This window comes from Oryctolagus cuniculus, chromosome 10 (assembly GCF_051225735.1).
Source record: "Oryctolagus cuniculus isolate XC-2025 breed Fujian yellow rabbit chromosome 10, ASM5122573v1, whole genome shotgun sequence".
Classification (NCBI taxonomy): Eukaryota; Metazoa; Chordata; class Mammalia; order Lagomorpha; family Leporidae; genus Oryctolagus; species Oryctolagus cuniculus.
The window spans coordinates 46516771-46529384 of record NC_142876.1 but is presented as its reverse complement, the minus strand read 5'-3'; the positions used below and the strand labels follow the sequence as shown (position 1 = coordinate 46529384).

The following is a 12614-nucleotide window of genomic DNA, read 5'->3' as shown; positions in this document are numbered from 1 at the left end:
CCAACATCTACTGAAATGGAAGTTTTATAACTTTCTAATGTGACCTGAGGGTTTGGCTATGAACATGGGCTAAATAATTCTCTACTATGAGCACCCTAAGTATATTTGCCCTTTTAATAGGAGGAAAAGCTACACAACCTATAAATAAAGCATAATAAGAGAAACCCCTATCCCTTGATTAACCCCCCATATTTTTGTGCCTTTTAAGTGCCTGCCACTGGAACCCTACAGGAAAGGAGTGAATCGTCCTTGCTCCATGGAGAGCAGCCATTCATCTGGAAGAAGGGTGTGTCCCTACGCTTTTACCTGGGAGCAATGATGATCTTGTCAAGCATTTCAGTGAGACCAGCCCAAGTTTTTAGGGTGGGGATCCGGACTGGTTATACGTACCTTCAGTCCTTCTCCCAGAGGAAGGCAGAAACACCTCAAAGCCTGCATGTAAGAACATCTACTGAGAAATTATTTTAATCAGACACCACCTGAGTAGGGGAAAGAGAAAGAACAGAGAAGAACAAACAAAACTCCCTTGGTCTTGGATGTAAGAGAAGCCAGCAGCAGCCATGGACTGGCACTCCCTCAGAACAGCTGCCGTGCTGCTCATCTTCCTGGTGAGTGGATTCTGTTAAAAACCCTTCCCAATCATCCTCATTGTAAACAAGGGAAAGCTTCTGAGACCATGCTGTTTAGTAGTGGTTGTGCTCTAAACCTATTGAAAGTTTATGATAATGACAAGATGATTTTATGAACTTGATTTTTGAAAGCGTTTCTCTCTTTAATTGAATACTCTCAATCATATAATACATCAGTGTCCACTCATTGTCTCGCATCTCCAACATTGAAGTCATTGCTAAGTCATGCTGGGAAAATACTGGATTCCGGAAATCCATAGCACTTTGTTGCTCAAAGTGTCTTTTGCCGGTGGGCTTTTGAATGAAATATTGTGCATGTGTCCTGATTCTTAACCTAAGCATTTTTCCATTCTTTTGGTGTCTTTGTTGGCAGAGTCATTATGGTTTTTAAAACATAACATCAGGATCCATATAAATAAAACTCCTAGCAATTTGTGATTGGACTTGTGAGTCAATTAATCTCATGAGTTCCATGTGTGGCTGGGATCCATAGTATGATCAGAAGCCCACACTGTTAAACAATGATCTGAGTTGAAACAATATTTTTAATTGCAAAGAAAAACGGTGGTACAGGAGATTTTTAAATTATATGAATGAATGAATGAATGAATGGTTATAATTAAGGAGTATAACTATCACAATACTTGTTCTTACTACTGGAAAGTCAGTAATAATGGTGACACAAAAGTTGAATATTTGATGGTCAAATGAATGTAATGAAATGTCTTATTCCCATCCCTCCATATGTCATTAGTTTTCTCTTTTATAGAAAGTGCAACATCAACATATTCTCTCATTTTTACTTTCGGCAAACATTTTAAAATCGTATAGTGTCTCACAGTCAGGTTAAAGTAGTTCAGATAGGCAGGTGCCAGGTAACTCATCCTCTACCTTGGCACATCGTTGGCTCATATTTGTTTCTACTTGCTTAGTTTTTGAACTGGAATGTTGGGCTTGTGTAGTAACAAGTCAGATCTTTGATTTAAGGTATGCTTGTTAGTTTGAATTCAGTATATTAATCAAGAGGGGGGTCATAACCAGTGGAGTTAGTTATGAATGAGCATCAATAGGTTGACAACTTTAGTTTCAAACATGCTTCAAACATTAGTCCCTTTTTACAGACATTTTAAGGAATTTTTATGGTCAGGTGTGATCAGAACGAGATAAAGCAAGAATCAATGACCACTACACAATGTGTCAATTGAGCATATTTGGGAATTGTCAAATAATCTTAATTTCATATCAAGTTGATCCATGAGGGCCTTTTATAGTTCCAGCTGGTTAAAGTTTGCCCTGATGCCTGTGCACTAACTTCCAGTGAATCTCTGAGATATGCTTTCTTTCTTAATTTATATGATTACTTCTAATTAAGTATACCCTATAAAATTCCTTGAAACAGCCACTTCTTAGTCATTCTTCAATAAAAATGTATCATTTTATCAAAACTGTATACATACCCTTATTGAACTTTCTCTTTTTGAAGAGAGATTTCTATTTTTGCTTTATTTTCTGAAACCGGATAGCTTGTTTGTGAGGTCATTTGGGGGAAGAAGTAGTTAGCAGTATTTTACTTTAGAATCAACAGAAAGTTTCTCAAATGCCTTATAAAAATTATTTCTCAAAGGAGTTAGACTATCATGATTTTAAATATCTTATTTTCTCATTGACATCCTTTTTTCATTTCACTTTCTCACGTTTTGAAGATAAGTATTTTTAGTACCAATTTTACCAGATGATTGTAGTAATTGCCCATTGGCATTATCTAATCTGGATTTGGCTTTAAATTTTTATTTCCTAAGCACAACAACCACTGTAGAAAATGCTTCTAATTTCCTTTCATTAGCCTACTGTGAATGTTTGCCATTACCAAAAAAAATTATATAAAACATATTGTTTTCTGCTTGAAATCAGTCAGTGAAAGTGCATATCAGGAAGCCAATCTGGACAATGTGAAGACTTTTAAGACATTTGAAACAGTAGTATTTTTAATGAAAATTCACTTAAAAGTGGGAAGTTATACTTACAAGCATATTGTGATCTGCTCAACATATGTGGAAATTTTAGATCTTGTTCAAATTAGTGGGCTAGATCAGAGAGAATAAAGTGGAGGAGAAGCTTTTAAAGTGACCAAGTTGGCTGTGTGACTATTTCATTATTCAGACAAGTTTCCAGGACAGACAATAGTTCACACCAGCAATGCCAGTGCAAGCCAAATACACTTTATTGACTCTACATTTGTTGTTTTTGGGTTTTTTAAATTTGTTTGTTTGTTTTTGCTCCCATTAAAACCAGTGTATGAAGTGGAATGAAGACTTAGAATGCATTGTCTATAGGCCAGAGGGAAAAAGGTTATCTCTGCCCCAACTATAAGAAATTCGAGTGGATGATGTTGCAATGGTAAACAGTGTGGCACAGACACTGTGAGGGTGGCAGGAGGTGGGGGTTAAGAGAACGGTGTAATTTCCATAGTTCCGACGATTTCTGAAAATTACTTGCAACTTTGCCAGGTCCAGTGAAGCTATTAAAATCAATACAAATCTGAAGATGCTTTTCTCAATAAAGGCAAACTACTTCAGCTTAAGCTCATAGAATAGAGAAAACGGTGTCCTTGTGTTACCACAAATGATGATTTCTTCAATTCATCATCTTAGTAACTTTTCCACTTTCTATGGTTTAGTATTTCATTAAAAAAAACTGACTACCTAATAAATTAACTCTTTAAAATACCAGGTGGAGATTTTCAAAATATTTCTTTGCACCAGACTAAAATACACAGAAAACAAAACACATTTGATGACCTAATTCATAAACTTATTGGAACCAGGCATCTTAAGTTTTCGTGATTATGTTCACAGTCACCCAAAGCAAGAATAGGATGAACGAATTAGTACAGACAAAAGAAGACAAGCCAACGAGAGTGCTATTCATGTTTCCTTGTGCATGTATTATAGTGATAAGCATTACAGAGATTTAGTACTTCAGTAAAATATTTTAAAGAAAGTGAGAGCAGTATTTCTGTTCTCCTGTTCAAGGAAACAAATAGTTCTTAAGGACAATAGTTTCCACCAACGTGGTGTTTATAAAAGCTTTGTTATGTCACTGCAGATTTAGGGTCAAAATCTTCATTCATTTTTAGAATAACAGCACAAATTTGTCATCAGTCTGCGGTTTGAGTTGCTGCAGAATGCAAACATTTTGCCAGCTTTATCGCACGTAATAAGAAAACGAAAGCATTGGTAAATGCTGTCTTTATAATTCTGAAGGCTCGCTCCTATGGCACAAATTCACCTGTTGAATAAATCTTACAGATCTGGAAAACTGACATTCCTGTCTATACTCAGAGCTCTTAATTTCTGTTCACTCTTTCCCCACTCCACATTTATGAAGAAAGGGGTTGCTAAGTATCCCTGTGTCCTAACAGGCATTGCTTAAGGTATGAGCAGGAAGCCTGTTCTGCTTGACTCTGCAGTAAAATTAATTGTGCTCCCTCAGCTGGGGGAACACCCTGGCAGAGTGCTGGGTCATGCCACCCTCACTGGTTATGCTTGGCATGCAATTTTCTTTAATGCATTTGGGCAGGTCAGATTGTTTTAAAGCCATTGGCTGCTGATCCATGCTCTTAATTGGCCTAGGAGAATAGAGCCCACTTGCCTAATGAGAAATTGTATTTGCAGAAATTAGCAGCTGCCTGCCCACAAACCTCCTTGATTGTAAGTTATTTGAAGGCAAGTTCTATGGCTGATTCACTTCTGTATCCCTCATAGCACCTTGCACCAGCACAAGATTGTTCAATAGATATTTGATCACACAAAGCAGAGAAACCGCAAGATAATTTTTAGAACATTTTGCATTTCTCTTCTCCCATACACTCCAAAAATTATCAAGGTATTAAATATGGAAACCATCATGTTGGGTCTCACCAGCATATTTATGGAGTAGTGGTGTATTTATTTCATGCTTCATCTAAAGTTTATCATAATATTTTTAGAGTTTTGGCCCCTTAAAGTCTTAAGTCAGCCCCCACATAATACACATTCAATATGTATTTGTTAAAGAAATGAACCAATGAATAACAAGAGAAACAACACAGTGAGGAGGTGTTGACCTCAGACTAAGACCTTTTGTCAGAGCAATACAAAATAAAAATGATTTTTCAGAGGAGCAAATTATTATATCTTAGCTTTGTTCTAGTGCTTCCTTGTGACGTATGTAAAATTAACACATCAGAACTTAATGCTCAAGAAAAACAAGTAACTGTGAAAGTCACTTCACAGTTAGTAAATGAATGAGATTTTCCTTATTAAAATTACTTATTGGGACTGGCACTGTGGCTCAGAGAGTTAATCTGTGTCTGCAGCGCCAGCATCCCATTGGGTACCCGTTTTTGATCCTGGCTGCTCCACTTCTGATTCAGCTCTCTGGGGAGCAGCGGAAGATAACTCAAGTGCTTAGGCCCCTGCCACCCACATGGGAGATGCAGAAGAAGCTCCTGGCTCCTGGCTTCAGCCTGGCCCAGCCCCAGACATTGTGAACCAGTGGATAGAAGATCTCTCTCTATATATATCTCTCTCTTTCCACTGTCTCTCTCTGTCTCTCTCTCTCTCCCTCTGTAACTCTGACTTTCAAATAAATAAATATTTTTTTAAAAACTACTTATTATCCTCAAACTCATTTTTGTTATATGTAAACAAGTATAATCATGATTTTTTAAAAAAAATCACTAAAACTGGCTGCAGTTAGGAAATTATTAAAATTAGTATATTATTTCATATCCTGACGCTTTAAAAAATAATAGATGGGCTCCTAAAACAGAGATGAAGGGAGGACTCATTGAGGGTGCACTGCAAGTGAATTAGTCACCTCTTTCATAGAATTTTAGGTTGAAAAGGGCTTTAGTGTCACATTCAGATGAGGAAATTGAAGCACAGCCTGGCTAAGTAACTTACTCTGTGCGCATATCCAGTAGGCCAGGAGCTGAGCTAACCTCAGTCAGCTTGATGACCTGTGTTCATCGCTAAGTGTGTCTTCATCACAACTCCCATGGCATGGACTCCAGACATATTTCAAAATCCAAAGTACTCCTCTAATGCTTGGAAAACAACCTCACCCTTACTCTAGGGACAAGGTCTTGGTCATTCATGACAAAGTCCTTCAACTTTCTTTTCCTAATTGATTGATTTTAATCTCTACCCTTCTCTTGTCCTTATCTTCTGTCTTCCAAGTCCTTTCGTTTTGTCTATCCCCTCCTGCTCTCTCCATCACAACATCTCTAGTAAGCATCTGATTTCTTTTTCTAAAGATTTATTTATTTATTTGAAAGTCAGAGCTACAGAGAGAGAAGAGACAGAGACAGAGAGAGATCTTCCATCCACTAGTTCACTCCCCAGATGGCCTCAATGGCCAGGGCTGGGCCAGGCTAATGCAAGAAGTCAAGAGCTTCATCCATATCTCCCCCATGGATAGAAGGCACAAAACACTTGGGCCATTTTCTACCGCTTTTCCCAGACCATTAGCAGGAAGCTGGATTTGGAAGTGGAACAGCTGGGACATGAACCAGCTCCCATGTGGGATGCCAGTGTTGCAGGCAGCGGCTTTATCCACTACGCCACAAAACTAGCCCCAGCATCTGATTTATGAATCTCTTTGCTTTAGGATCAAAACCCCTTTCTCTATTCTTTCTCAACTGTCAAAAATCTTCCTCTCCCATAAGATGTCCTTGAGCACTACATCTGGTTCTACTATCTTGTCTTTCTTGATGTGTCCAACCTATGTCTTCCTTCCCTCCATTGCAGGCCCTAATTCTGCTCTGTCAGATAAGTGCTTGTTCCATTTAACCAAGACTATTCTCTTGGAAGCCACTGAAAACCTCAGAATTTCCTCAGGATTCACTGTGCTCAGCTTTGTTAATATCACCTGACACTCATTCAACCCATCCGTCCTTCAATTTCCCCTTCATTTAACATCCATTAAAATGCCTTATATTTTCCTCCTGTTTCTTTGGCCAGTCCTCTGCTGCTGCTTATTTGTTGTCCTTGTTCCCAGTTATATAAAAGCAGGAATTCCCCCTGGTTTCATCCTCAGCCAAAGGCTATAACTTCTACTTTAGGAACTTCAGCTTCTCCCATGATTTCCACTATCCTGCCTGAACAGATCTCAAATCTCAAATCTCAGATCTACATATCTAGCCTGTTCAAAGTGCTGGTGCATATCTCAAATTGCTAAGCATTTTACCTGGGCGCCTCTCTGGCATCTGAAACTCAATGTGTTCTAACTTGCTAAGTTCTACTTCTGCTTGCTCCCAGTCCCACGGTTTTAAACTGCCGTCTCCTGAGGCTCCTCCCTCTCCTGACTCCCACATCCCACCCTCCTCAAGCCCTGTAAGTTCTGCCCATGCACTGTCTGTCTCCGAATCGTTCCCACTGCCTCTGCTCTGGCTTAACTCCTCAGGTTAGCACCTCCTCCCCTGCAGCCTGATTTAGCCCAGAAGATTCTCAGTTGGTCACAGCCTCTAATTGCTGTCTCTTCTCACCACCTCTTCCAACTGCTGTCAGTGAAGTCTTCTAAACCCACAATTTTTATTGTATCTTTCCCATGGTTGAAATGCCTCAGTATTTTCCTACTGCATACAGGAATTTGTTTTTAGAACTAAAACGTACCTATATATTATCTCGTCAACTCCTGCTGTTTTATAATGAGAAGACTAAAGCCCAGAAGACAAGGGAAATATATTCAAGGTTTTCTGACTCTACTCAGTACTCTTGTTGTTCCATTATTTTGCTTTGACAGTAGCTTTGCTTCAGAGTTTATTCTAGACTCTGAGCAAAGGAAAATAAGCTTAGATCAACCCCCACATTTTTAAGCAGACTTGGCAGTTTTCTAATTACTCATCCAAATTGAGAGTCTGACACTATGGTGAAACCTACTTGGGCTTCTGCCTAAGTTGCCTCTCATGGGAAAAAGAATGACCCAGCTTCATAAAGCCAGAGAGGCGTCTTAGTCATCAGCATCATTATCCAAAACAAACAGCAGGCACTGGCAGTTCACTGTGGTAAGGGAAGAGCAACAACAGATAACAGACGCGTACACAGGCGGTAACTATAGAGAAATTACTTCTGAGTAGACAAATAAGGTTTTTCCACATCTCCGGCGCAATACCACAAATAAGAGGGAAAAGTGTTCATATATTCACAGGTAGCAAAAATTGTGCATTTACATCAACACCATTTCAACCCTGCACTTCAGATGGACTCTCCAGATAATTTCAGTGACATTTCCTAACCATTTGCACAATTTTCCTTTCTTTCTTTCCATTTTGTTTTACTGTTGTTGTTGTATTACCAAACACAAGGATAATAGGAGATTCAGCTGAAATTAAACTCAAAGTTGTAATTTCAATTCTTTGTAGCATGCTAATTCGTAATTTCCTTCAGAGAACAGACTCTCCCACACTGTATTGTAGAACCCACAGCCCAAGCACCAGCTCAGGCTGAATCGCATTGGAGTGGATTTAATCATAAATTAGTATCCAAGCCTCAACTTCCTTACTTGTTAAATGGAGATAATAATAGTAATAAGTATTGGTCAAATAATAACAGCAATAATAAGTTCTGCTCAGATGTATCTATTGTGAAGATTAACTGCATTGATTTCTCTAAACACATTGCTTAGCATCATTCAGTGAATTTTTACAGTGATGATCATAATGATTAACTTCACATCTTGGGTAAATGATTTTTATAACAAATACATTTCTCTTAATGCAACTCCTTTTAACCCATGTTTCCTTGAATTACCAACCATGACAATTTTTAAAAATGTGGAATTTGGAGATTGAAATTTTCTTTAAAGGTAAAAATGAAACCACTAAAAATTAATACATGATATTTTTGCATTATTATTGCTAGGATTTTTTAAATGCTGCCTATACTTTCCTTATATCAGTGAAGCAGATGAAGGTTGTTTGTGCACACAGTTTGCATACTTTGTATTTCTGAAAAAAATCGATTAGAAACTGAACAGTTCTCAGAGAGGAATAAAAACTAAGGATATCCGCCATCTCTAATTGATTCTAAGTGCAATTTAAAAATTAATACATGCAAATTAGATTTCAAATCCACACCTTGCTTCTTAAATATACATTTTATAATATCTTGAACAAATGTATGAGTATATGAAACTTGATATATGAGTGTCTCTGTTTTCAGAAATGCCTGTGGTTTTTAGAGAAAAATAAAGTTAAGTACCTGTTTTGTTTTGTCTTTTTCCCAGCCGCAAATCATATGTGAAGGTCAAGGTCAGCTGAAACAAGGCAGATTCTGACAGATTTGTTTGAATAGGGAGATTATTTAATGGAGAAGAACAGACTAATGGAAGTAGGGTACTCAGCAATTTGTCTAGGGTTTCCAATCTTCAACCCATTGTGTTCTGGTTTACAATACCCTGTCCATGTAATTATGAGTGTTTGATTAGACCAAGAATGAAGAAAAAAAGATCGAAAGAAATACAAAGATGAGTAAAATTAAAAGGGAAAAATTAGACCTAAGAGGCAAATCAGATCCACCTGCTCCCCAGACTGAGAAAATAATGACTCACAAGACTACTGTTTGATTTTTTGAAATGATTGAATAATATGAATTTTAAAGCAATCTATTTAAACTTAACTCATAATTATCTTATTTTTGTAGGTGGTGGTGGAAGTTAATTGTGAATTTCGAATCCAGGTAATATATAACAAGTCCACTTTTTTCCAAATCTAAAAATAAGACAATGTTTTTGAGAATAATCACATATTCTTTGAGTAGAGTTAGTGTAATACTAATATTAATAGGTTATCAAAATTACCAATTTTCCCAATAAAACATCCTTTCTTTCTGACATTGTAATTACCCCTCCTCCAAAACTGCCCATGAAATATTAATTGTGAATAAAAGTAAATGACACTTTATCCTACCCACTCCAGGTGAGAGATTACAACACTAAAAATGGCACCATCAAGTGGCATTCAATCAGAAGACAAAAGCGTGAATGGATCAAGTTTGCCGCAGCCTGTCGTGAAGGTGAGGACAACTCGAAGAGAAACCCAATTGCCAAAGTGAGTATGCCTAAGCATAACATAAAAACGATTTTCATTGTTTTCCATGATTTGTAATAACTAATTTACAAAGTACAAAAAAGTAATGTATATGAATGAAACTGGCATTTTGAGGTTTGATTATTGTTTATAGCCCTTGTCTATACTCTTGAGGAACAGTGGTTTTCCAACTTACTACTTGTTGAATTCTGTATTTAGTGGAGGGTTAAGCTTGAGATTCTAAAGTAAATTGAAAGTATCTCATTGTAAAAATTAAAAGAAAAATAAGAAAAGGAGGAGGATGAGGGAGGGTAGGGTGGAAAGTGTCATTATGCTCTACTGTTTATGGCCCACATTGTGGTTAAGCTGCCCCTGGGATGCCAGCATCCTGTAGGGGCACTGGTTCACATCCCAGCTGTTCCACTTCCAATCCAGCTCCTTGCTAATGGCCTGCGAAAAGCAGTGGCTGAAGTGTTTGGGCCCCTGCCTCCCACGTAGAAGACCTTGAAGTTCCTGGCTCCTTGCTTCAGCCTGGCCCAGCCCTGACTGCTGGGGACATCTGGGGAGTGAACCAACAGATGGAATCTCTCTATCTCTCTCTCTCTCTCTCTCTCTCTTCCTCTCCTTCTTTCTGTGTAATTCTAACTTCCAAATAAATAAATAAGTTTAAAAAAAACTGAATATAGGGGCCAGCGCCATGGCTCACTTGGTTAATCCTCTGCCTGCGGCGCTGGCATCCCATATAGGCCCCGGGTTCTAGTCCCGGTTGCTCCTCTTCCAGTCCAGCTCTCTGCTGTGGCCCAGGAAGGTAGTGGAGGATGGCCCAAGTGCTTGGGCCCCTGCACCCGCATTAGAGACCAGGAAGAAGCACCTGGCTCCTGGCTTCGGATCGGCATAGCTCCTGCCATAGCAGCTATTTTGGGGGGTGAACCAATGGAAGGAAGACCTTTCTCTCTCTCTCTCTCACTGTCTAACTATCTGTCAAATAAAAAAAATTGAATGTAATACATGAAATTTGTTCACTTATATAAAGAAAAAGAAAAAAAGAATTGTTGCTGTTAAAGTTTCAAAGGAAATTCTCCTAAGGGGTATATAAACATATCTCATGGAGACTTCATGCCATAAAATACAATATGATGCTGATCCAGTGATCCAGATTACGAAGCTGAAGCTCCTAAATAGGTAAATTAAGAAATTTAGGCACAGCGTTTTGTGCACCAGTGCAGATGCCACGTCAAACATCCCCATCTTGTGTTGGAATGCCTGGATTCAAGTCTCAGTTCCACTTCCAATTCCAAGTTCCTGTTAATGCGTACCTGGGAGGCAGTAGATGAGAACTCAAGTATAGGGTACCTGCCACTGAGTTGGGAGACCTGAACTGAGTTTCAGGCTTCTGGCTTAAGCATGGCCCAGACCTAGCTATTGTGAGCATTTGGGAAATGAACCAACAGATGGAAGATTTCTTCCTATCTCTGTCTCCTTCTCTGTCTCTTTGCCATTCAAATAAAAATAAGCAAATAAATAAACCTTTTAAATGAAAAAGGAACTCAGTTAAAATTGACTCCTCTCACTGGTGAAATTAGTACCTACCATCCTGTGGTTCCGTGAAGTCTAAGTGGAAAGGAGAGTGCAATGACTCCAGTGGTGACCCTGGCATTCAGCGGATTCAGCGGATCTACTTAAACCTGTGCTCTTTCTGCCCCACAACTACTGGAATCCGATTCTTGCCCTTGTACTTGTTATAAAAACTCACAATGTACCACTTTTGTAAGCCTTTTCATTTCATTTTCCCTTATCTTTTTTTCTACATACACATACACTCAGGAACATACCTCCACACATAGATTTGCACACAGAGATTTATTTACACAGGTACACACAAATATAATCACAAATTCACACAGATATGCATGGAGACTCTTCAGTAAGATTTTCTTACAGTGAACAGTTTCTTATTTCAAAGAAAGGGCCATGGTTTCCAAAACCATTTATTTGAATGGTCTTCCATTTTTTGCTTATACATCTTCCTCATTTTCAGAGTTAAGAGCTTCTATACACAGATATTTCATGTTATCTACATAAATATACTTAAAACTTTCTGCTAAAAAATTGTTTAGAAATTCTTGAATCTATTACACACAATTATTCTTAGGTGTTTAAATTTTAACTGAAAAGTGATCCCTGTTAAATATAAGAGTGGGAATAAGAGAGGGAGGAGATGTACAATTTGGGACATGCTTAGTCGGACTTGCCCCAAATGGTGGAGTTAGAATCATGCCAGGGGATCCCAATACAATCCCATCAAGGTGGCATGTACCAATGCCATCTCACTAGTCCAAGTGATCAATTTCAGTTCACAATTGATCGCACTGATAGGTCTAAGAGTCAAAGGGATCACACAAACAAGTCTAGTGTCTGCTAATACTAGCTGATAGAATCAAAAAGGGAGAGAACGATCCATCATGGGAAGCAGGATACACAGTAGACTCATAGAATGGCAGATGTCCTAAACAGCACACTGGCCTCAGAATCAGCCCTTAAGGCATTCGGATATGGCTGAAGAGCCCATGAAAGTATTTTAGGCATGGAAAGCCAAGACACCCTGGAAAAAAAAAAAAAAAAAAAAGACCTAAATGGAAGATCTCTGCAAGTGAGATCCCAGTGGAAAGAACGGGGCCATCAAAGAAGGAGGTACCTTTCTCTGAAGGGAGGAGAGAACTTCCACTTCGACTATGACCCTGTCAGAGTAAGATCGAAGTCAGCAAACTCAAGAGGCTTTCATAGCCTTGGCAACACATGACTAGAGCCTAGGGAGATTACTGACGCCATAAACAAGAGTGTCAAATTGTTAAGTCAACAACAGGAGTCACTGTGAACTTACTTCTCATGTGGGATCTGTCCTTAGCGTGTTGTCC

General features: G+C 38.5%; 1 protein-coding gene across 1 annotated transcript in view; it reads left to right on the top strand.

Annotated features, from left to right (window-relative positions):
• Positions 1-353: 353 nt before the first annotated feature.
• The window catches only part of DSG1 (desmoglein 1), a 41662-nt gene continuing 29401 nt past the window's right edge, over positions 354-12614 (top strand). Inside the window, exons 1-3 of the mRNA XM_002713483.6 lie at positions 354-608; positions 9314-9349; positions 9589-9720. Coding sequence (XP_002713529.3) covers positions 561-608; positions 9314-9349; positions 9589-9720 — 216 coding nt within the window. The 5' untranslated portion in view covers positions 354-560. The remainder of the gene's footprint in view (positions 609-9313; positions 9350-9588; positions 9721-12614) is intronic.